Source organism: Rhinoderma darwinii, chromosome 1 (genome assembly GCF_050947455.1).
Source record: "Rhinoderma darwinii isolate aRhiDar2 chromosome 1, aRhiDar2.hap1, whole genome shotgun sequence".
In the NCBI taxonomy this organism is placed as follows: domain Eukaryota; kingdom Metazoa; phylum Chordata; class Amphibia; order Anura; family Rhinodermatidae; genus Rhinoderma; species Rhinoderma darwinii.
Genome location: NC_134687.1, coordinates 647,361,100 through 647,387,815, shown reverse-complemented (window position 1 = coordinate 647,387,815; position 26,716 = coordinate 647,361,100). Strand labels below are relative to the sequence as shown.

At 45.1% G+C, this 26,716-nt stretch overlaps 1 protein-coding gene across 1 annotated transcript in view; it reads right to left on the bottom strand.

The window, feature by feature from the left end:
* The window catches only part of LOC142658374 (uncharacterized), a 130,459-nt gene that overhangs the window by 102,326 nt on the left and 1,417 nt on the right, over positions 1-26,716 (bottom strand). The window contains exon 2 of the mRNA XM_075834103.1: positions 19,297-19,683. Coding sequence (XP_075690218.1) covers positions 19,297-19,491 — 195 coding nt within the window. The 5' untranslated portion in view covers positions 19,492-19,683. The remainder of the gene's footprint in view (positions 1-19,296; positions 19,684-26,716) is intronic.

Genomic DNA, 26,716 nt, shown 5'->3' with positions numbered 1-26,716 from the left:
GACTGAAAGACATTTCATCACTCGGATTCCCCCAACACCAACTAGAAGCAACCCGCAGAAAAAGTGCCGCAAAGACGGGCACCGCAAAGATTCCCGATATTTCTGTCCCTCATGTCCCTCGCAACCAGGCCTGTGCATTGACCCATGTTTTAAAAAATACCACACTGTTCTAAATTAATCGATTTTAGTTAATTAGTTGAAAATATATTTGCCCTACATTACATTTTTATTTTTCCCCTGATTTTACTCCAAGGGTGAAGGAGGGAATGGGTGGGGGGTGGATGTCATGTTTGCATATTTTCTAAAGTTCATCTGCTGGAGAGTACCATTTGCATAAACCTGAAATCTCTTATTTTAGGAACATCCAAAAAAAAAAAAATAATCTTATTATACCCTCTAGATTAATATTTTGGGATCTCTGCTTCAAGAGCTGATATTTTGGAAGTGTTATAGAAACTCTGTTGAGTTTTGTAAAACCAGCTTTGAAAAAAGGAGATTTGTGAAATAAGCTTCTTCTATTGTAAGCCGTCCTAGATCTCTATGTGATAAATAAGGCACACATATTTGGTATCCCCATGCACAGGAGAAGTGGCAGAATGTGAAAAGAGATTAATTTTGTACCTCCCCGCTCTGCTATAGTGGCGTCGCTACAGTAGTAGCAGCCGCAGCAGCAGCTGCTAGCGGCGCCATCGAAGGTGTCGCCGGGCCAGGGCGCTTTTAAAACAAGCAGGGGAAGGGAGCCAGCGCAGCGCTCCCTTCCACCTGCTGTACACCCCGGCCCTGCCACACAGTGTACAGCGATGCCATTCGTCCGAATGGCATCAACTCCTCCTCACATGCACTCTGCGCTGAGGAGGAGATAGAGCGCAAGCGCCGGAAAACCCGGCCATCACTCGGGACACATTCCGGTGATGGCCGGGTCTTACCCGGCCCCATAGACTTCTATGGGAGCCGGGCGGCTGGGTACCCGGCCAAAAATAGAGCATGTCCTATTTTTTGACGGCCGGTCGTGTGAATAGCCCCATTAGGGGTCTATTATTCCTAATGCAGCCGGGTGCCGGCCGATTTATGAACGGCCGGCACCCGGCCGGGAAACCCTGTCGTGTGAATGAGGCCTTAAGAGACAGGAGAAGATGTACAATGAATGTTCGGATTAGCAGGATTTCTTTGTGTGGCAGGTAAGGGGTTGAACTTAGAAGTAGAAATGGGAGGACCAGTGTTAGGAGAGATGTACCCTGCAGGTAACCGCAGGAGAATGGAGAGAATCTACAGATGGTTCAGTGATTTAGGAGAGCGACTTTTGTGTTGACCAGCGGGATAAGATGGTGTGAGGTGATTAAGGAATGTGAATAGTGCACAGGAGCTGTACATGGGCGAGGGAAGGAGAGAGGGACTGATGTGGATAGACTTTACCAAAGGCATGAATGGGCGGTAGGATTGTAAGCAAACCGCTACAACGATGAGTGAGTAGTAAACGTGATGTTTTTTTTGAGGAAACAGATAAAATATTAACCCCTTAAGGACACAGCCTGTTTTGGCCTTCAGGACACAGCCGATTTTTGCAAATCTGACATGTGTCACTTTATGTGGTAATAACTCCGGAATGCTTTTGCCTATCCAAGCGATTCGGAGATTGTTTTCTCGTGACATGTTGTACTCTATGATACTGAAAAAATGTCGTCGTTAAATTCAATATTTATTTGTAAAAAACACCAAAATTTAGAGAAAATTTGCAAAAATCCGCATTTTTCTAAATTGTAATGTATCTGCTTGTAAAACAGATCGTAATACCACACAAAATATTTACTAGTTAACATTTCCCATATGTCTACTTTATGTTTGCATTGTTTTTTGAACGTGCTTTTATTTTTCTAGGACCTCACAAGGCTTAGAACTTTAGCTGCAATTTCTCGCATTTTCAAGAAAATTTCAAAAGGCTATTTTTTCAGGGACCAGTTCAGTTCTGAAGTGGCTTTGAGGGCCTTATATATTAGAAACCCCTATAAAACACCCCATTTTAAAAACAGCACCCCTCAAAGTATTCAAAACCACATTCAGATTTTTTTTAACCCTTTAGGCATTTCACAGGAAATAAAGCAAAGTAGAGGTGAAATTTACAAATTTCAATTTTTTTTTACTAAATTCATTTGTAATACAGTTTTTTCTGTACCACAGAAGGTTTTACCCAAGCAATGCAACTCAATATTTATTGCACAGATTCTGCAATTTTTAGAAATATCCCACATGTGGCCCTAGTGTGGTAATGGACTGAAATACCGGCCTCAGAGGCCCAAAAATCCACCAGGTGCTCCTTTGCTTCTATTTTATTAGAATATATTTTAGGCACCATGTCAGGTTTGAAGAGGTCTTGTGGTGCCAAAACAGTGGAAACCCCCCAAAAGTGACCCCATTTTGGAAACTACACCCCTCAAGGAATTTTTCAAGAGGTATAGTTAGCATTTTTAGCCCACAGGTTTTTTGCTAAATTTATTGGAACTGGTCTGTGAAAATGAAAATCTACTTTTTTTTTTTTAAAAAACATACGATGTTTTAGTTTTTACAAGGAATAAAGGAGGAAAAGCACCTCAAAATTTGTAAAGCAATGTCTCCCGATTACGGCAATACCCCACATGTGGTAATAAACTGCTGTTTGGACCCACGGCAGGGCTCAGAAGGGAACGATGGCCATTTGGATTTTGGAGCGCAGATTTTGCTGCATTGGTTTTCGGTGCCATGTCGTGTTTGCAAAGCCCTGGAGGGACCATAACAGTGGAAACTCCCCAAAAGTGACCCCATTTTGGAAACTACACCCCTCAAGGAATTTTTCTAGGGGTATAGTTAGCATTTTGACCCTACACGGTTTTTGCTGAACTTATGGGAATTATGCAGTTAAATTGAAAATCTAAATTTTTTTCTAATAAAATGTCGTTTTAGCTCAGATTTTTTCATTTTTACAATAGATAAAGGAAAAAAAAACACCCCAATATTTGTAAAGCAAACTCTTCTGAGCACAGCAATACCCCATATGTGGTAATAAACTGCTGTTTGGACACATGGCGGAAGTTAGAAAGGACGGAGCGCCATTTGACTTTGAGCTCGAGTTTTGCTGGAATGGTTTGCGGCCCCATGTCACATTTGCAAAGCCACTGAGGGCCCAAAATAGTGCAAACTCGGCAAAAGTGACCCCATTTGGGAAACTATACCCCTCGTGGAATTTATCTAGCGGTATAGTGAGCATTTTGACCCCACAGTTTTTTTGCTGAATTATTGGAATTATGCAGTGAAAATGAAAATCTACATTCTTTCCACTAAAATGTTGAATTTTTTTCATTTTCACAAGGAATAAAGGAGAAAAAGCGCCCCAACAATTGTAAACCGATTTCTCCCAAGTACGGCAATACCCCACATGTGGTCATAAACTGCTGCTTGGATACACCACAGGGCTCAGAATGGCAGGAGTGCTACTTGGCATGTAGATTTTGGTTGATTGTTTTTTGGGCGCCATGTCGCATTTGCAGAGCCCCTGAGGTACCCGTACAGTAGAAACCCCTGAGATGTGACTCCATTTTGGAAACTATACCCCTCAGGGTAATCATCTAGGGGTGTACTGAGCATTTTGATCCCACAGGTCTAATAGATTGTATTAGAATGAGGCAGTGAAAATGAAAAATTATTTTTTTTCCCCAAAAAATATGTAGTTTTGCACCCAATTTTTTTTTCCACAAGCGGTAATATTAGAAAAAAACACACATAATTTGTTACCCAATTTCTCCCGAGTACGGCAATACCCCATGTGTGGCCCTAAGCTGCTGTTTGGGCACATGGCAGAGCTCAAAATGGAAGGAGTGCCATGTGGCTTTTAGAGCACCGATTTTGCTGGACTGGTGTAGGGGCGCCATGTCGCATTCGCAGAGCTCCCTTAGGTACCAGAGTAGAGTGTAAAACCCTGAGAAGTGACCCCATTTTGTAAACTACACCCCTCAAGGCATTTATCATTTACCTGGATATATGACAGGGCTTAGGCGTGAAAGGCGCACGTGAGACCTATTTTGGTGATTTTCACAGCATTAGCCCACAACGGCAGGGCTCTGAGGTCAAATAGTAAAACAAACCCCCAAGTAGTGACCCCCATTTTGGAAACTGCACCCCTGAAGGCATTTTATTAACGGGTGTAGTGAGCATTTTGACCACACAGGGTTTGTTTTTTTCTATAATAAATGAATGCTCAGTGGATGGTGCAAAGTGAAAATTGCAAATTTCCACAGGTATATGCCATTTTAGTGCACAATATTTTGTGCCCAGTTCATGCCACTGAAGACAAATACCTCAAACTGTTAAGCGGGTTCTCCCGGGTATGGCGATGCCATATATGTGGACGTAAACTGCCCGTTGTGCACGCTGCAGGGCTCACAAGGGAGGGAGCGCCATTTGGCTTTTGGAGCGTGGATTTTGCTTAGTGGCAGTTTTGTTTGGGGTTTTGCTGGTATTTCAGTTTATGATGTGGGGGCATATGTAATATGTGCGGAGAACATCAGGGGCATAATAAGAGGGTGTAATAATGGGGTAAATAAATAATAATCCGCAGATATGTGGCCAGTGTCGCACTGATAAATGGTGCCAGATCTTATCCGCTTTTGGACACTCTGCACATTTTGCATCGCCATATTCTGAGAGCCAGAACTTTTTTTTTCTCCACCGGAGCTGTGTGAGGGCTTATTTGTTGCGGGACAATCTTTAGTTTTCATTGGTACCATTTTGTGGTACATGCGATTTTTTTGATCACTTTGTATTTAATTTTTTTGGCAAGCAAGGTGACCAAAAACCTGCAATTCTGATGTTTTTTATAAAAAAAAATTTACGGCGTTCGCCATGCGCTATGAATGACAATTTTACGTTATTCTGCGGGTCGGTACGATTACGGTGATACCAGATGTATATAGTTTTTCTTATGCTTTGAAGCGTCTGCACGATAAAATCACTTGTTTCAAATTTATTTTTTGTGTCACCAGATTCTGAGAGCCATAACTTTATTTTTCCGTCAAAAAAGCTGCGGGAGGGCTTGTTTTTTGCGGGACGGGCTTCAGTTTTTAATGGTATCATTTTGGGGTACATGCAACTTTTAGATCCCTTTTTTTATTCTGTTTTGCGAGGGGTAGTGACTAACAAACAGCGATTCTGGAATCGTTTTTTATTTAAAAAATTTACGGTGTTCACCGTACGGGTAAAATAGCGTGATATTTTTATAGTTTGGGTCGCTACGGACGCGGTGATACCACATATGTGTACTTTTTTTTATGTTTTTATGTTTTTCCTATAATAAAAGACTTATTATAGGAAAAAAGGCTGTTAGTGTTTTTTGCAACTTATTTTTTTCATGAAAACGTATTTTTTTTAAACTTTTTTACAACATTTTTATTAACTTGTTTTACCTTTTTTTTGTGTCCCACTAGGGAACTTGAAGGCATGAAGCCCTGATCGCTATTCTAATACACTGCACTACCTACATAGTGCAGTGTATTAGAGCTGTCAGCTATTCACTGACAGCAAGCCTATTAGGCTTCGCCTCCCGGCGGGGCCTAATAGGCTTCCGTACTAGGAAGCGATTGTTAGGCTATGGTTGCCATAGCAACCATCGTAACACCCGCGTGTGCTGATGGTTGTCATTAGCAACCATAGCGTGCGGTCTAATCACTTAGATGCAGCGATAGCTGCATCTAAGGGGTTAATCGGCCGGATCGGAGCCTAGCTCCGGTCCTGGCCGTTAGAGCACGATGTCAGCTGTGACAAACAGCTGACACCCGCGCCCGTGGCAACCATCATGGTTGCCGACAGGCTACAAGACACTTCGATGCATCGATCGCGTTGATCGATGCATCGAAGGCGTTAATCGGCCGGATCGGAGCCTAGCTCCGGTCCTGGCCGTTACAGAGGGGTGCCGGACATCTGATTACCGGCGGTGATAGCGCTGGCTCAAGCTGAGCCAGCGCCATCACATACCTTACGTCATGGAGCGGTGATTGGTCAGTCTGCTTTGACTGACCTATCACAGCGATCGCCGGCAGGAGACCGCTGTGAATGGTCCCCTGCCGTCTTACTGAGCCGGTCAACTGTCATAAACAGTTGACGGCACAGTTCTGTCACCTTGTCATTTGACAGGGTGACAGTTTTTAGCCAGGACGCACCGGTACGTCCCTGTGCCTTAAAGCACTTCAATGCAGGACGTACCTGTGCGTTCTGGTGCGTTAAGGGGTTAACTATAATAATTATAATGTATACAAGTTTGTTTGTTTAGTCCGTTGGCTTACCTCTCTCTTACCCGGTCTACTGCCATATATAACTGCCAGGACACTGTGACAATATGACACTTACACAAAGATAACTTACGCACTTGTGACACATATGTATGTGTGTGTATATATATATATATATATATATATATATATATATATATATATAAAAAAAAAAAAATCAGAAAAAAATAAAATATTATATATATAGAAGAAATCCCAGAGAACTCCGATATAGTAAGAAATAGGAAGAAAAGGTGGTTTATTCAGTCAGCACAAGCTGCAACGTTTCCGTCCTGCTATAGGACCTGTTTCCTTGAGGAGGATGTAAACGTTGCAGCTTGTGCAGACTGAATAAACCACTTTTTCTTACTACATCGGATATTAGAAAACACACAAGGTCGCCATGACGACTCTGCACACAAGTCACAGGGGGACATGTTGTCTTCAGGATATTTCCGTAGTACAACCTTAGGCTGCAATGTCAAGCAATCAGATCTCCACTATAATCTACTGTACACAGTGGCGTAGCTATAGGGATCGCAGCGGTCGCAATTGCGACCGGGCCCCGAAGCCAGGCGGGCCTACCGCCCCCGGCACCACATCAATACAAAGTTACTATGGTAACTCGGGCTGCGGGCCCCTGTTACTATAGTAACTGACTGTACTTACCTTCCTGGTCCCGGATCGCAGCGGAGGTCCTGACGTTACAGCGCTGTGCGCAGCGCATTACGTCACAACGCTATGCGCCGCGCACAACATCGAGAGGACAGAACTTCCGCCGCGGCTGAAGAGGAAGGTAAGATTAGTATCCCTGACTGCTAAAGTTGATTGGCGGGGTCCGACTCCCGGGAGGCGGCCAATCAGCTGTTTTGTAAGGGGCCGCAGCACACGGACGAGAGCTGCTTCCCCTTCATTCCGGTCACACTGTGAATTCTTATCGGCAATTCACAGTGTGAGTGAGTGGTGAAATTAAGGGGAAGCAGCTCTCGTACGAGTGCTGCGGCCCCTTCAAAACAGCTGATTGGCCGGCTCTCGGGAGACGGACCCCGGACACATCAGCTATCGATGGCCTATCCTGAGGATAGGCTATCAATGTTTAGGGACTGGGTAACCCCTTTAAGCCTACGATGTAGCAGGCTTAGAGGGCCCATGAGACAGGATCACAGATTGTGTGATGCTGTCTGCTGGGCCCTGTATCTAAGCCAATCACATGGTAGGCTTAGATACATGGCCCATGTGTGATCCTGTCTGATGGGCTCTGTATATAAGCCTACCACACTGTAGGTTTAGATACAGGGCCCCAGCACACAGTAATCTTATACTGTATAAGATTACTGTCTGCTGGAGCCTGTATCTAAGCCTACCTTGTGGTAGGCTTAGATATAGGGTCCCACATTCAGTATCACACATGGGCCCTGTATCTAAGCCTAACACATGTGTTACTAATCGTTTTTCGTGTGTTTTCTTATAGGTTCGGCCGTTGGACTACGTCAGATTCCAGGACTACTTCGATGACGGCGTTTTTTTATGATCAATAAAATGGCTAATTAGGGTTGTGTGTTTTGTATTTTTTTTCAATAAAATATTTTTTCTATGTCTGTGGTTTTTTTTAAACTGTATTACTACCGCCTTAGTAATGGCCGCCGGCTGATTGACAGCATCCATTGCTAAGGCGGGGCTTAGTGTTAGCCGGTGAAGAGGCTAACACTAACCCCCATTATTACCCTGGTACCCACCGCCAAAAGAGGTGCTGGGAAGAGCCAGGTACGATCCAGTACCTGACCATTTGTAGTGATGGTTGGCCACTGGGGCGGCCACAGGCTGGTATGATCAGGCAGGGACAGGCCAGAAGCAGTGGCCCTTCCCACCCTGGTGATGCTAGGCTGCTACTTTATTGTATCTGGCTGGTTATGAAAAATGGGGGGGACCCCATGTCATTTTAAAAAAAAAAATTGGAAAGAACGATGTGGGGTCCCCCCCAATTTTCATATCCAGCCAGAAACAACACAGCAGCAGCAGCCTAGCATTACCGGGGTGGGTATGGACCACTGTTTTTGGCCTTCCCCAGCCTAATACTACCAGTCAGCGGCCGCCCCGATGCCTGGCCATCACTACAGATGGTCGGGTAATGGTTCGTACCCGGCTCTTCCCAGTACCCCTGGTGGCGGTGGGTACTGGGTAATAATGGGGGTTAGTGTTAGCCTCTGCATCGGCTAACATTAAGCCCCGCCTTAGTAATGGAGGTTGTCAATCAGCCAGCAGCCATTACTAAGGCGGTGATAATAAAGTTTAAAAAAAATACAAGCATATAGAAAAAATATTTTATTGAAATAAAAAAAACACAGCCCCCATTAACCATTTTATTGAGGATAAAAAAAAGCTGACATTGAAGTCCTTGTATCCGAAGTAGTCCAACAACCGAACCTGTAAAAAAACACAAACACACAAAAATAATTAGTAACACATAAAAAAGCAAAACAATTATTATTCTTACCTTTCCTGGGTCCAGCGCTGGAGCCGCAATGTCAGCGAGCTGGGCCACTGTATCTAATCCTATCATGTGTGATACTGTCTGCTGAGCCACTGTATCTAATCCTATCATGTGTGATACTGTCTGCTGAGCCACTGTATCTAATCCTATCCATAGTTGATAGGGTCGTAGTGCTATAGATATGCTATGCTGTCTCATATACACACATACATTTTTTTTGGGCGGACACATATGTATTGGGGCTATTTCCCCTGACATTTTAAGTCCTTAGTGACGACCCGGGCTGCTAGTGCTGCATTGTTGGATCACTTATGAGACCCAGCAATGCAGCTGAAAGCTGCGTACCGTCGGCCATGAGAAGTTTGCGGGGGGGGGGCAATAAGAACTTTTGCAACGGCGCCCATGAGCCTTTAGCTATGCCCCTGACTGTACACTAAATAGCTTTTGGGACATGTCTTCTTTAAAAAGTCTCTGTCACTAGTTTATTGATTCCCTAACGAATCTAATAGGTGCTTTTCTGCTGATATCTAGTGTGATATGTTTAAAAAAGAAGTTTATTATTTGCAAAGTTATGAGAATTTTTCGAAATATACTATTTTGTCTCATAGCCAAATAGGAGGTGACTCTTTCTTTTCAGTCTGGGCGGTGTAATGTTTTCTGTACGACGCTGTCCAATCATCATACCGCTTCTCCCGTTCCCTGCCCAGCAACACAGCGTGATCATATAGTATATAGCTTGTATACCCGACTGTGTGCTCACCTGGCGATATCTCCGGTTCTGTCACAGAACTGTCATATGAAAGATTAGAATCTCCTCTTTCATAGGTCACCTGAACCGCTGTTCTAGGTGGTCCACAGTCAGAGATATGGCTGTTTGAAGTGATCCCCCCCCCTTCCCTCCAGCCTCACTCTCTCATACTGTGTGAAGCAGCTTCGTGCTGATAGGAGAGAATCAGAGGCTGTGAGGTAGCGCCACCTCCCGAGAATCGCTGGTGTTACCTCCCAGTTGCCTAATAAAGGCTAATTTACATATTTTGAAAAAAAGCTCATAACTTTTAAAATAATAAAACATTTTGGAACATACTTTTCACTAGCATTATCAGCGTGACAACGCCTATTAGATTAGCTAGAAGATAGGGCATTACTAAACTAGTGACAGGGCCTCTTTAAATGGAAAATAACTTTTCACACAACTTATGCTACTCTAATAGTATAGCTGATATATATCAACTTTGCAATTTACTTACTGGTACAATTTGCATGAATAAAACTTAATTGTATGTGAAATTAGTGCCACTAGTTGAGATGGAGACAGATGCTGCTGCCCATAAAAGTCTATGGAGGGTAGGGGGAAGCAGGAGCAGAGGGAGAGAGGGGACACAAATGTTGCAGTCCATAGAAGTCTATGGACAGGGTAGGGGGAGCAGAATAGAGCAGGAGCATAAAGACACATACTCTGTTGCCAATAGAAGTCTTTAAAAAGGAGAGGGGAGAGCAGAAGCAGAGAGAGGAGACATAGGCTGCTGGTAAGAGTTAGATGTCACCCCAGTGCTGGATTTCCCTCTACTTCTCCTTACTGTTTGATGTATTCCATTCTTCTGCAACTTCTAAGGGTATGCTACAGAGAGATAGTAGACTAGTATAGCTCTCTGCTCGGTCCATGCAGTGTATAGAAGACATGGTAGCAGTTAGGCTCCGCCCACTACCTCAGGGAAAACTGAGAATTAAAGATAGAGCCTGCAGAGAGAAGACTCCTAAAAAATACTATATACAAGTCATATATTGCCCAAAAATTGTGTTAATCCTCCTGTACACACATATGACAGATTATTCTGAAAAATGGTCTAAAAATTTGGTAGCTTTAAAGCTCTTTAACCACTTCAGGACTGAGCCTGTTTTGGCCTTGTGGACACAGCCAATTTGTTCAAATCTGATGGGTCAATTTATGTGGTAATAACTTGGGAATGCTTTTACCTATTCATGAAATTCTGAGATGGTTTTCTCGTGACATATTGTACTTTATGTTAGTGGAAAAATTTGTTCAATAAATTCAGTATTTGTTTGTGGAAAACACCAAACTTTAGAGAAAATGTGCAAAAATTTAAATTTTTCTCAATTTCAATTTACCTACTAGTAAAACAGATAGGAATACCACACAAAACAGTTACTAATTAACATTTCCCATATGTCTACTTTATGTTGGCATCGTTACAAGGCTTAGAATTGTAGCAGCAATTTCTCACATTTTGAAGAAAATTTCCAAAACCTATTTTTATAGGGACCAGTTCACTTCTGAAGTGGCTTTGAGGGCCTTATATATGAGAAACCCCCATAAGTCAATTTTAAAAACTGCACCCCTCAGTGTTTTCAAAACAAACATTTAGAAAGTTTCTTAACCCTTTAGGTGTTTCACAGGAATTAAAGGGAATGTGTCGCGAATTAAACAGTCTCCTCCAGCATCACTGTCAGCAGGATTGTATGGTGATGCTGGAGGAGACTATCAGCGATTGGGTGGGGACGCATCACCATACAATCTTGCTGACAGTCTCCTCCAGCATCACCAGCCAATACTGCTGACAGTCTCCTCCAGCGTCCCCATACAATCCTGCTGACAGTCTCCTCCGCAGTAGAGGAGAATGTCACACCACTCTGTGATAGGAATAACCATCTGCTGCTGACAGTCTCCTCCCCGACCTCCTGCTGACGGATACCTCACCTCCTCACCCGATCACAGTCCGCACACTGACAATACATCTAGCGACATGGGGGGCCCGCTGGGGATCACGAGAGCGGTGATCTGTGTGGTTCTCTGTCTGTCCCTCTCTCTCTCTCACACACACCTTACCTGCAGTGCAGCTGGTCTTTATAATGGCGCCTGCTATCTCCCTACAAACCATCTTCTCTGCTGTGTGACTGAACTGCATCTGCGCCATTGTGTCCCATGCCCTGTAGCTGCCGTATTCCATCTGTGTATGTGTCGTTAAGAGACACATACAAAAGATTAAATAAAACATGGCAGCCCCCAGTACAGTAAGAAAGTGTCAATAAAGAAAACTTTTTGTGTGTGAAAAATTAAATAAAGTCAATATAATATTTTATTAAATAAAAACACAAATTAATAAAAAAAATCATGACACTGTTCCTTTAAGGCCAAAACAAGGCTGCGTCCTTAAGGGGTTAAATTACAAAGGCAATCGCTAAAATGTATGTGTTTTTCAATTTCGATCGACTACCAAAATGATGCTTAACCGGTTGAGGACTGCCCACTATATGAGGCTGTTGAGTACACAAGCAGCTTATCTGTCGCGATTCTACGTTTCGTGAACCACAGCTCCACCTGTCAAACGATGCACATACGCAGAATTATATATGTGCTACCGGCTGGGTCCCCAGTGGAGCACACAGACAGATAAACGGATTGTGCACTCCACAGGTTAGCACAACAACGTTGATATATAATAGACAAATTTAAAAAAATTCATTGTTGTGTTTTTTTTTTTTTTATATTATAGAACAATGATGCAACAACCACAAAAAAAAGTTAACCCCTGATACTGGCCTCATTACCATATCTCTTTTTTCCCGTTGTTTTTAGCATAAATAATTGTACTGCCACTCTCTCTTTACTTGTGATATGGCCTGAGGAAGGAGCCAGTCCGGTTCCGAAACGTGTTGCCTTTGTCACTTCACTTAAAGAATCTACTGTACGAATGACTCCAGTGTTGTTCTTGGATGCATAACACTGGATAGAAGAGGAAGATTTTAAGCATAAGGGTATGTGCACACACACTAATTACGTCCGTAATTGACGGACGTATTTCGGCCGCAAGTCCCGGACCGAACACAGTGCAGGGAGCCGGGCTCCTAGCATCATAGTTATGTACGATGCTAGGAGTCCCTGCCTCTCTGCAGGACAACTGTCCCGTACTGTAATCATGTTTTCAGTACGGGACAGTAGTTCCACGGAGAGGCAGGGACTCCTAGCATCGTACATAACTATGATGCTAGGAGCCCTGCTCCCTGCACTGTGTTCGGTCCGGGACTTGCGGCCGAAATACGTCCGTCAATTACGGACGTAATTAGTGTGTGTGCGCACATACCCTAAGGGAACAGCGCCTAACAAAGTTCTGTTTTTAGTTGCTCACACCTGGCAACAGGTGGAGTACTACAATACCATTGCATACCTCCCAGTTGTCTAATAAAGGCTCATTTACATATTTAGAAAAAAGCTCAGAACTTTTAAAATAATAAACGTTTTGGGACACAATTTTCACCAGCATTATCAGTGTGACAGCGCCTATTAGATTAGCTAGGAGATAACGCATTACTAAACTAGTGACAGATCCTTTTTAAAAAGTACCTCCGGTTATACTGACATTATATAGAAAACGATTATACTGATGGAGTGTGCCAATAATAGTCTTTTTAAATGACTTGTATTATCAGGTTTACTTCTAACTATTGCACGACTGCCCACAGTCCACGCTCCCGGCTGCTCACAACTCTGCATTAGGAGATATATTGTCCTGCTCCTCTCCATGGCTCCCGTATCCAGAACGGACGCCAGCGCTGTACAATGTAATGTGACCTTTAATGCAGAGTAATGAGCAATGAGCAGCCGGCAGCGTAGACTATGGGCAGTCTGTGCTGTAGTTAGAAGTAAACATGATAATACAAGTCATTTATAAAGACAATTATTAGTACACTCCAGCAGTATAATAGTTTTCTATATTATTTCAGTATAACTGGAGGAACTCTTTAATATTTATAAGACAGGTGTCCGGGTCCTCAATTGCTTAACAACAATCACAACATCCCGTAGCAGCGAGTTCCAAAGTCTCAACGCTCTAAATGAAGGAACACACACAGCGTATTCAGGGCGCATACGCTGCATTAAACTGCGCAGAGTATACCTACACTGAACACCGCAGGGAATGCTGTCCGGAATCCCACACACGATGTGGTGCGTTATTTCGGGCGTACATTCCGCTGCGTTAATTATCGCAGATACTTACCCCCTGCCTCCTCTGACATCCGCTCACGGGATGACGTTGCATGCCCATGTGACGCTGCAGCCTGTGATTGGCTGCAGCGGTCACATGGCCTGCTACGTCATCCAGGGAGGCCGGACTGGCGAAGCAGGGAACTCTGTGTAACTATGACCTTATTATTATTTTTTTCTTACTTGCAATTTTTGCGTGCGTCGCTGTGATTCCGTCGCAAATATTGCAACATACACACTGCTTTGTTGCAGATTTAAGCACCCCATTGAATTCAATGGGTAAACCTGCAATAGAAGAGATGCGTGTCCACAGCATTGATTGACATGCTGCGGTTGAAGTAACTGCACCGCAGGTGAATTTATGTGCGGTTTTTACGATGGCATTTTTCCGCAGTGTGGGGACGTGATTTGTTGGAATCTCAACCACACTGCTGCTACTGTAATATGTTGTGGATTTTCCAAAAATAATCTGTTGCGGAAAATCCACATTGTGTACGCTGTGTCTGTTTGGACCCTAAGGGTATGTTCACACAACCTATTTTCAGACGTAATTCGGGTTTTTTACGCCTCGAATTACGCCTGAAAAGACGGCTCCATTTTGCCTGCAAACATCTGCCCATTGCCTGCAATGGGTTTTACGATGTTCTGTTCCCACGAGCCTTTATTCTATGCGTCGCTGTCAAAATATGGCGCGTAAAATGACGGCTCGTCAAAAGAAGTGCAGGACACTTCTTGGGACGTTTATGGAGCAGTTTTTTCATAGACTATTGAAAACAGCTTAAAAAATGGCCGTAGAAAACGCAGCGAAAAACGCGAGTTACTCAAAAAACGTTTGAAAATCATGAGCTGTTTTCCCTTGAAAACAGCTCCGTATTTTCAGACGTATTTTGTTAATAGTGTGAACATACCCTTACAGTAAAGAATCCCTGTCTATGTTTGCCTAGAAATCTTCTTTCCTCCAGATGTAGGGGATGTCTACAGGACCAACGGGTTCAGTATCAGCAGGTCCTGTGAGTCTCTGACACGCAGTATCCACCCGTTATCCATCACATCTAAGCTCATAACTTAGATGTGATCGATTACTGGTGGATCCTGCGTGACCCGCTGACACTGAACCGGTCAGTCCCGCAGACCTGACAGGTACAGGGTTCAGCGTAAGATACAGCTGCCCTGTATACTGAAAATAGAGCAGCTGTAGATCAAAAAGTAAAAATATTTTTTTAATAAAAACTAATTATAAAGTTGCACAACACACACATATTGACCTATATATATATATATATATATATATATATATATATATACATACACACACACACACACACACGTGTACATAGCCTTTAATTACCTTGGTCGCCTTCCTCTGTACCCGTTCTAGTCCAGCCATGTCCTTCTTATACATAGGTGCCCAAAATTGTACACAATATTCCATGTGTGGTCTGACTAGTTTTTTGTATCTTGGCCTCTTTTGATGCATCCCATGATTTTATTTGCTTTGGCAGCAGCTGCCTGGCACTGGTTGCTAAAGTTAAGTTTACTGTCCAATACTTTTTTTTTTATTGGCCCTAAAGTCTTTATGGTACGAAATAAACCTCGTGTATTTCTCTGTGCTACCACCAGTGGACAACAATCTGCTCTGAATAGTTAGACATGTTCCACCCTCTCCTGTAAGAAGCCAATGGGGGTTGTATAAACAACATCATCTGTGGATAATCGCTACCTAACCCCTTGGCACTGCAGCCGTTTTTAGTTTTTTCATCTTTTTCTCCCCGTATTCCTTTATTTTATGCATGGACATAGCCATATAAGGGCTTGTTTTTGTGAGACGTAGTTTTTAACCCCTTAGTGACCAGCCTATTTTAGGCCTTAACTGGTTGCCGACACAGGACGAGAATGCTCGTCTTGAGCGGCGAGTACTTTGCGCATTAGGACGTGCATTCTCGTCCTGTGTGAAAGCAGTCTGTGCGCGCGATCGAGAGCAGGGCAACGGCTGTAATACACAGCCACGGCCCCGCTCTGACAGCAGAGAGGAGAGAAATATCTTCTCTCCGCCGTTAACCATTTGAATGCCGCGATGAAAGCTTCATCGCGACATTCAAGGAGAGGGGACTGCACTTTGATCGCGTCACAGAAGATAACGGTCACGCGATCAAAGCCCATAACTTGTATGGCCAGACAGCCCAGTGCCTCTGGCATGGCCTAGCAGGCATTAACTAGAGGCAGTGCCTTTATTAGGCCCCCGGCTGCCATAGAAGACACCGCTACCCTCGATCACACGCAGGGTGCCAGTGGGGTGAGGGAGCTCCCAACCGCTCTCCAAAACCACTCCGATGCGGCGCTCGCTATGGAGCGCCGCATCTGAGGGGTTAAACGGGCGAGATCGATACAGATATCGATCTCGCCTGTTCGAGCAGGTCCGCTCCCTGCTCTTAGCTACCTCTGGCAGTTGAGAACAGGGAGATTTACCGGCTCCCTGCTGTTTATTTATTCTGATGCAGCGCCGTAAAAAGGCTACTGCATCAGAATAAAGCCCGTTAATGGTCGCTGAAAAAAACACTAGTGGGTGGTCACGAACGGGTTAATAGCTCTATTCCATGTACCATATAATGTACTGGGAAATAGCAAAAATAATTCTTTGTGGGATGGAGTTAGAAAAAAAACTACAATTCATCCATTATCTTTTCGTTGTCAGCCTGCTCCACGTCTCCCCCACACCATTACATACAGTGTCGTCATGGTGCAGAAAAGTGGTTAAAGTGCATCCATCATCAAAATGTGTTTATTGCACCATTCTTCTATGCGTTCTATGGCTTTTTAGGGAAGAATTTTTGCTTAAATGATTTTTTAAATGATTATTTGAAAAAACTATTATTTAAAAACTGTAACTTATAAGCATGTATTTTCTAGTACTATATTTGTTTTTATTATTATGATGTGAGCATGTATTCGTGTCAATATATATATCCGATCATCAAATATTGATACACATTTAGTTTGCTTCAAGACACTGCAGCTAGCGAAATTGAATACTAAATATCATATAAGATAACTATTTTAACTACTTAGCTTGCACCCGTGGCACACATCACGACATATCCGGGTTGCTGATCTAACCACCGGAGAGCTTATTGAAGTGCCAGCACAAGTTTGTTGGACCGCAATCTAATTCACCTGCTGATGACCAGATATAAAACTGGATACGACATCAGTCTATTAGTAACAAGCCACAAGAAAGGATGTGTTATACGTCTGAAACGCGTAGGCATCATTGAAATTTTTTTTCCTTGAATCTGGAAGTTATCCTTTTAAAAGAGTTTGGAATAAAATTGGAACTGTGTTTCCATTTTAAACTTCATTGCGCTGGATCATTGCTCTCTTTTTTTTCCAGTGCCTTATCTACTAACAAAAGGATCCGGCATGTTGAAATTCCACGATCCTTCTCTCCCCCCGACGGAAGATGTCAGGAGAGTGGAGAAGTCGCCATATACATTAGAAAATTTAATGTGTATGAACAGCTTAGCACACTTCTGGAGATTGATGACTGGCAGGAACATACACCTGGTACGACTGCCCATCCTCAAAACTGCCAATGAGCGGCATGTTACAGAATATGATTTTCCCTCACATAAATGTGTAAAGTAATGACCTCCACATCACAGATTTACATCAGGTGATTACAATGTCTGTGAGGGGCTGATATTAACCCCTTCCAGCATCGCTCCTTACATGTTCTGCACGGACAGTGGCTAAAGCACGGAACGTGTGTTTGGAACTCAGGCATCGGCCCCATCAAGAACGTCTGTCACATCCTCAGATTTTATGAGCAGCACAAAGGAAAAGCTGTCAATCATTCTGTGTGGGCAGGGGAAGCAGGACTCACAGCCTTTCTCTAAGAGTCCTGGCAGCATTTAGAAGGGAACCGGCCAGTAGATTTGGAGCCACTGAACCCCCAGCACGTCGTTATGTAGATGGAGTTTAGTGTTCCAAATCGGCCCATGTCAAAACCCTCAGTTTCAGCAAAAGAACTTACAAGTTACTGAGAGGTGTCGTGAAGAGTAGTCCAGCGGGGAGGAGCGCATGCGCATTACACACATGAAACCGAGGACGGAACACTCTTTAATAATCTGTCTGTGAATGAAGAATAATGGATTTGTTGGACATATACAGGAAACGTAGGGATCTAACGTGATGTGAAAAAGAGACTAAATTGTGGAGCTCCTACATTACACGTCATTGTACACACGTGTATATGCACTGCACATGACGATATTAAGACTGCAACATGGCGCCAGTCCAGCCTATAGTCCAGCCACAACAATGCCACAAATATATATATACATATACACACACAACGAAGAAAAATAGCAGCACTCACTTTAGGAAGGAATTGTGTATATATATATATATATATGCGTATTTTGTATCATTTAGTTGGAATGTGCTGTTCAATTTTTGTTGTGTTTATGGTATCCATATATGTGGGGTTAGTGACTGCCTCCACTTGTTGTTCTTGCACTCCTCCCATTCTGCCCTGGGTGATTTTAATCAGTTCAATGCTGGATCCTACCATCCCCAGGTATATATGTAGGCTTAGTCCCAGTTCTGGGTGTATGTGCAGCGTAGGTTCCCACCTTACAGAGGTCGCCTTGTCGTGGCAGGTGGGCTAACACTTTTTGATCAAAATGTGCACTAAGAACCTCCCTATTTGTAGGTAGATTTAGCTTTAGTGCATATCTATTTATATTTAGTGGTTTAGGTGGCATTAGTGTTGCAGGGTGCTGTCGCCATTTTTTTATATCTGCTATATATATATATATATATATATATATATATATATATATATATATCTCTGGGTGCCCAGCAAGTAGTCCCGATCCTTGGACTAAGTACAGATATAAATAAAGAAAATCTTGCAGCACTCCAATAAGCAAAATCGTGAAGTTTATTCAGTCCACATCAAGCAAAAGTGCAACGTTGCTGTCCTACAATAGGACCTTTCTCATTGCTTGAGAAAGGTCCTATTGTAGGACAGAAACGTTGCACCTTTACTTGATGTGGACTGAATAAACTTCACGATTTTGCTTATTGGAGTGCTGCAAGATTTTCTTTATTTATATATATATATATATATATATATATATGTCTCTTCTTACCTTGTGACGTGTGTGGCCAGTAGTTCTCCATCTTGAGAAAACAGAAAGAGGCCAAAACTAAAAAGGAAATAATATTGGGGGGACTAGATGGACCATGTGCTCTCCTCCTGCCGTCATCTTCTATGTTTCTATATAGAGGTCATCCTGATCCTCCTGGTTCCTGGTCATTCTCATTGCTCTACAACATCACTATTGCTGCATTGGTGACATGACACATAACTGACCATATTGGTGGCTGATCTTCAGCTTCTTGACGTCACTTGGAAGGTCTGGACGCTGTTATACAGGACACTGGATTCTTCCTATTATGTATTGTCCCTTCCCTATGTGGGACTTGTTCTATAATGTAGAAAAGTTTACCTCTCCGCTCAACAGGTAGATTATCTCCAAGGTGAAGTCTAATATTCTTCTGCTCATCTCATTCCTGTCCTTGTCCATCCTTGGTGGGTCATTCAGGAGAAGGAACGTTGTGGAGGAGAAGATGAGAAAACTGGAGGAACTTGAGGATCTAGTACTGCAGACGTATTTATGAAGAAAGGAGAAGATGGAGATCATACAGGGGACAACATCATGTGTGACATACAGAACCTCACTTATTGATCATTGAGAAAATCATCTTCTCAGAGCCGTCACCACATGGAATAAAGGGGTATTCCCAACACGGACATTTCTCCCCAGGATATGCCAGAAATGTCTGATAGATGCGGCTCCACCTCTGGATGACTTGTTAGGCGGTTTCCGTAACTCCTATAGAAGTGAATGGAGAGACACAATCTGCTCAGGTCCTCCTGCTATATAATAAGCTACCAACAGATCAGACTGGTGGTCAATGTGACAGATGCCCTTTATGAATTAATACCCATATATAATTTTTTACAAATATTAGAAGTTACCTGGATCTCCAGAGACATCTAAAATTTGTATTTATTACAATATTCCCCTATTCCTTGTAGATTGTTTACCGGATTGTAATTGTACTTCACTGTACCCCGTGACTAACACTTTGTTCGCATCCGCAAGACACCAACCACGGTTCATGTAAGGTCCCGGAAGTCAAGTGCGTATGTACAGACGATCCCGGCAGCCCAGTGCGGATGTACGGAAGGTCCCGGCAGCCCAGTGCGGATGTACGGAAGGTCCCGGCAGCCCAGTGCGGATGTACGGAAGGTCCCGGCAGCCCAGTGCGGATGTACGGAAGGTCCCGGCAGCCCAGTGCGGATGTACGGAAGGTCCCGGCAGCCCAGTGCGGATGTACGGAAGGTCCCGGCAGCCCAGTGCGTGTGTACGGAAGGTCCCGGCAGCCCAGTGCGTGTGTACGGAAGGTCCCGGCAGCCCAGTGCGTGTGTACGGAAGGTCCCGGCAGCCCAGTGCGTGTGTACGGAAGGTCCCGGCAGCCCAGTGCGTGTGTACGGAAGGTCCCGGCAGCCCAGTGCGTGTGTACGGAAGGTCCCGGCAGCCCAGTGCGTGTGTACGGAAGGTCCCGGCAGCCCAGTGCGTGTGTACGGAAGGTCCCGGCAGCCCAGTGCGTGTGTACGGAAGGTCCCGGCAGCCCAGTTACCAACCAAAGATTTAGTATCTCCCACTCACACACCAGCTCCTTGTCCCACCCTCTCTAGGTTAGTGTCCCTCAAGGGTCTCAGTGTCCTGGGACCCTTACTCTTCTCCATCTAAACCTTTAGTCCAATTTACCTCTCTGGTCTTGAGGTTACCTCTCTGCTATCTAGTGTCTTAGGTTATGTTCACACGCAGTGTTTTCAGACGTAATTCGGGCGTTTTACGCCTCGAATTACGCCTGAAAAAATGGCTCCATTACGCCTACAAAAATCTGCCCATTGTTTTCAATGGGAATTACGATGTTCTGTTCCCACAAGCCTTTATTTTACGCGTCGCTGTCAAAATACGGCACGTAAAATGACGGCTCGTTAGAAGAAGTGCAGGACACTTCTTCGGACGTTTTGAGGCGTTTTTCATTGACTCCATTGAAAAACAGCTCCAAAAACGGTCGTAAAACATGCAGCAAAAAACGCGAGTTGTTAAAAAAACGTCTGAAAATCAGGAGCTGTTTTCGCCTGAAAACAGCTTCGTATTTTCAGATGTTTTTGCTCCCTGCGTGTGAACATACCCGAACAGTTACCTCCTTCTTCACCTCCCGCTTCCTACCGATCAACATCGGTAAAACTGAATCATCTTTACCCCATTTCACTCAACCCCCTTACCAGAACTATTAATCACAGTTAATGACTCCACACTTTTCCCCGTCTCACAGGCCGCTGTATTGGGATAATCCTTAATGTCAAACGGCACAGCCAAGCGCTTACCACTTCTTGCTGGCTCCACCTCAAAAACCCTCTCGAAGTCAGTCTTTCCTCACCCTCAAACAGACATAAATACTAGTATATATGCCCTCATCATCTACCGTCTAGACTACTTCAACATCCTTCTCTGTGGCTTCCCATCTAACACTATTGCACTCCTCCTACCCATTCTCAACGCTGTTGCAAGGGTAAATCTACCTCTCCTCTCATTCCACCTCTGCGGTCACTGGCCACCCATTGTCATGTCTGTGGCTGCCGGCCGTCAGCTCCAATCTCCTCCTGACAGCGGTAGCCACGAGTCGGCGAGCGCTCGCCCCTGCCTCCTCCTCAGAAGACGCCAGCGCTCGCTTCCACTCACGTCAGCCGGATCCCATAGGGTGCGCACGCACGCTCGTGCCCGCTCGTAAAGGGGCAGCACACGCACCGGACTTTGATGAACTATGAACCCATGAGTCCCTGAACTATAAGAGGGGTTCAGCCCCTTGCTTCTATGCCTGAGCGTTGTTGTCATACCCTAAGTTTGTCTATGTGATGGTCTCCTAGTGTGTTCCTGTTCCCCGTGCTATCTAGTGCCGTGCTGTGCTGGAGTCGTGCTGTGCTGTATTCTACGCTTGTCCTGCTACTCCACGCCTGACGTCTACCTGCTGCCTAGTCCCAGCCAAGCCTGCCTTGCTACTGTCCGAGCTGCCACAGGTACCATATAGAAATATAGATTCTGACCTGCGCCGTTGGCCAGATGCCATACCGCCAAGGCGGTACGGCCCAGTGGGTACATGAACCCTACGTGACACCCATTGCCTACTAAATTAAGTTAAAAATATTAAACATGACATGGAAGGCTGTCAACATCTTGTCCCCTCCATACATCGCTGCCCTAATCTCCCGATACCAACCCACACGTAATCGCCAGTCCTCACAAGACCTTCTTTGCTCTCCTTTTATCTGTTCCTCACAGTATCGTCTAGAATTTCTCCTGTGCATCCCTCATACTCTGGACCTCTTTCAACCAACACATCAAATCTCTCCCACCATCCAAACCTTTACTAGTAACCTGAACATCCCCTTCTTCAGAAAAGCTTTCACCCTGAAGTATCCCTGCTTCTACTATTCCACCGGATAACCAGCTTCTGCCCTCACCTACTTGTCTTGTGTGGGACATGTCATTTTTAATGGGGTTTTCCATGATCGGACCACAGATGACCGATCCATCAGATAGGTCATCATTATCTTCCTCTGCCGGATATTTTGAACGGTATGCAGTAGTTGGAGCCGGAAGCAAATGGCTCCTACCACTGCAAAGTGCCCGTTCTGCAGAAAGACAGCTTTGCTCCGGTTCACTTTAACAGTACTGCAGCACGGTCGCTATTCCGTGACCGGAGCATCTGCTTTCAGCATGGACGTCTGGTGCGCAGAGGCAGCCAGAGACATCTGATCGGTGCAGGGTCCGGGTGTCAGACCCCCACAGATCATATACTGATGACCTCTCCAGGGGATATTATCAGTTGTCCGTTTGTGGAAAATTGTATTGTTTTTGGATTTCGTTTTTGCGGCATTCACCATGCGTTAAAAATGACTTGTTACCTTTATTCTCCAGGTCAATACGATTACAACGATACCAAATTTATATATTTATCTTTTACAAGGAAAAAACATTTTGTTCAAAAAATAAAACCGTTTTGCGTTGCCGTATTGTGAGACAGAACGTTTTAGATTTCCGGTGATTGCGCGGTGTGAGGTGGTTTTATATTTCCGGTGATTGCGCGGTGTGGGGGGTTTATATTTCCGGTGATTGCGCGGTGTGAGGGGGTTTATATTTCCGGTGATTGCGCGGTGTGAGGGGTTTTATATTTCCGGTGATTGCGCGGTGTGAGGGGGTTATATTTCCGGTGATTGCGCGGTGTGGGGGGGTTTATATTTCCGGTGATTGCGCGGTGTGAGGGGTTTTATATTTCCGGTGATTGCGCGGTGTGAGGGGTTTTATATTTCCGGTGATTGCGCGGTGTGAGGGGTTTATATTTCCGGTGATTGCGCGGTGTGAGGGGTTTTATATTTCCCGTGATTGCGCGGTGTGAGGGGTTTTATATTTCCCGTGATTGCGCGGTGTGAGGGGTTTTATATTTCCCGTGATTGCGCGGTGTGAGGGGTTTTATATTTCCGGTGATTGCGCAGTGTGAGGGGTTTTATATTTCCCGTGATTGCGCGGTGTGAGGGGGTTTATATTTCCCGTGATTGCGCGGTGTGAGGGGGTTTATATTTCCGGTGATTGCGCAGTGTGAGGGGTTTTATATTTCCCGTGATTGCGCAGTGTGAGGGGGTTTATATTTCCCGTGATTGCGCGGTGTGAGGGGGTTTATATTTCCGGTAATTGCGTGGTGTGAGGGGTTTTATATTTCAGGTGATTGCGCGGTGTGAGTGGTTTATATTTCCGGTGATTGCACGGTGTGAGTGGTTTATATTTCCGGTGATTGCGCGGTGTGAGGGTTTTATATTTCCGGTGATTGCGCGGTGTGAGGGGTTTATATTTCCGGTGATTGCGCGGTGTGGGGGGTTTTATATTTCCGGTGATTGCACGGTGTGAGGGGTTTTATATTTCCGGTGATTGCGCGGTGTGAGGGGTTTTATATTTCCGGTGATTGCGCGGTGTGAGGGGTTTTATATTTCCGGTGATTGCGCGGTGTGAGGGGTTTTATATTTCCGGTGATTGCGCGGTGTGAGGGGTTTATATTTCCGGTGATTGCGCGGTGTGAGGGGTTTTATATTTCCGGTGATTGAGCGGTGTGAGGGGTTTTATATTTCCGGTGATTGCGTGGTGTGAAGGGTTTATATTTCCGGTGATTGCGCGGTGTGAGGGGTTTATATTTCCGGTGATTGCGCGGTGTGGGGGGTTTTATATTTCCGGTGATTGCGCGGTGTGAGAGGGTTTATATTTCCGGTGATTGCGCGGTGTGGGGGGGTTTATATTTCCGGTGATTGCGTGGTGTGGGGGGTTTTATATTTCCGGTGATTGCGCGGTGTGAGGGGTGTTATATTTCAGGTGATTGCGCGGTGTGAGGGGGTTTATATTTCCGGTGATTGCGCGGTGTGTGAGGGGTTTATATTTCCGGTGATTGCGCGGTGTGTGAGGGGTTTATATTTCCGGTGATTGCGCGGTGTGAGGGGTTTATATTTCCAGTGATTGCGCGGTGTGAGGGGTTTATATTTCCAGTGATTGCGCGGTGTGAGGGGTTTTATATTTCCGGTGATTGCGCGGTGTGAGGGGTTTATATTTCCGGTGATTGCGCGGTGTGAGGGGTTTTATATTTCCGGTGATTGCGCGGTGTGGGGGGGTTTATATTTCCGGTGATTGCGCGGTGTGAGGGGTTTATATTTCCGGTGATTGCGCGGTGTGAGGGGTTTATATTTCCGGTGATTGCGCGGTGTGAGGGGTTTATATTTCCGGTGATTGCGCGGTGTGAGGGGTTTATATTTCCGGTGATTGCGCGGTGTGAGGGGTTTTATATTTCCGGTGATTGCGCGGTGTGCGGGGTTTATATTTCCGGTGATTGCGCGGTGTGAGGGGTTTATATTTCCGGTGATTGCGCGGTGTGAGGGGTTTATATTTCCGGTGATTGCGCGGTGTGAGGGGTTTATATTTCCGGTAATTGCGCGGTGTGAGGGGTTTTATATTTCCGGTGATTGCGCGGTGTGGGGGGGTTTATATTTCCGGTGATTGCGCGGTGTGGGGGGTTTTATATTTCCGGTGATTGCGCGGTGTGGGGGGTTTTATATTTCCGGTGATTGCGCGGTGTGAAGGGTTTATATTTCCGGTGATTGCGCGGTGTGGGGGGTTTTATATTTCCGGTGATTGCGCGGTGTGAGGGGTTTATATTTCCGGTGATTGCGCGGTGTGGGCGGTTTTATATTTCCGGTGAGTGCGCGGTGTGAGGGGTTTTATATTTCCGGTGATTGCACAGTGTGAGGGGGTTTTATATTTCCGGTGATTGCGCGGTGTGAGACGTTTTATATTTCCGGTGATTGCGCGGTGTGAGGGGTTTTATATTTCCGGTGATTGCGCGGTGTGGGGGGTTTTATATTTCCGGTGATTGCGCGGTGTGAGGGGTTTATATTTCAGGTGATTGCGCGGTGTGAGGGGGTTTATATTTCCGGTGATTGCGCGGTGTGGGGGGTTTATATTTCGGGTGATTGCGCGGTGTGGGGGGTTTATATTTCCGGTGATTGCGCGGTGTGAGGGGTTTATATTTCCGGTGATTGCGCGGTGTGAGGGGTTTATATTTCCGGTGATTGCGCGGTGTGAGGGGTTTATATTTCCGGTAATTGCCCGATGTGAGAGGTTTTATATTTCCGGTGATTGCGCGGTGTGAGGGGGTTTATATTTCCGGTGATTGCGCGGTGTGAGGGGGTTTATATTTCCGGTGATTGCGCGGTGTGGGGGGTTTATATTTCCGGTGATTGCGCGATGTGGGCGGTTTATATATCCGGTGATTGCGCGGTGTGGGCGGGTTATATTTCCGGTGATTGCGCGGTGTGGGGGGTTTTATATTTCCGGTGATTGCGCGATGTGGGCGGGTTATATTTCCGGTGATTGCGCGGTGTGGGGGGTTTTATATTTCCGGTGATTGCGCGGTGTGGGGGGTTTATATTTCCGGTGATTGCGCGGTGTGAGGGGTTTTATATTTCCAGTGATTACGCGGTGTGAGGGGTTTATATTTCCGGTGATTGCGCGGTGTGAGGGGTTTTATATTTCCGGTGATTGCGCGGTGTGAGGGGTTTTATATTTCCGGTGATTGAGCGGTGTGAGGGGTTTTATATTTCCGGTGATTGCGCGGTGTGACGGGTTTTATATTTCCGGTAATTGCGCGGTGTGAGAGGTTTTATATTTCCGTTGATTGCGCGGTGTGGGGGGTTTTATATTTCCGGTGATTGCGCAGTGTGAGGGGTTTTATATTTCCGGTGATTGCGCGGTGTGAGGGGTTTATATTTCCAGTGATTGCGCGGTGTGAGGGGGTTTATATTTCCGGTGATTGCGCGGTGTGAGGGGTTTATATTTTCGGTGATTGCGTGGTGTGGGGGGGGTTTATATTTCCGGTGATTGCGCGGTGTGGGGGGGGGTTTATATTTCCGGTGATTGCGCGGTGTGAGGGTTTTATATTTCCGGTGATTGCGCGGTGTGGGGGGTTTATATTTCCGGTGATTGCGTGGTGTGGGGGGGGTTTATATTTCCGGTGATTGCGCGGTGTGATGGGGTTTATATTTCCGGTGATTGCGCGGTGTGAGGGGTTTATATTTCCGGTGATTGCGCGGTGTGAGGGGTTTATATTTCCGGTGATTGTGCGGTGTGAGGGGTTTATATTTCCGGTGATTGCGCGGTGTGAGGGGTTTATATTTCCGGTGATTGCGCGGTGTGAGGGGTTTATATTTCCGGTGATTGCGTGGTGTGGGGGGGGTTTATATTTCCGGTGATTGCG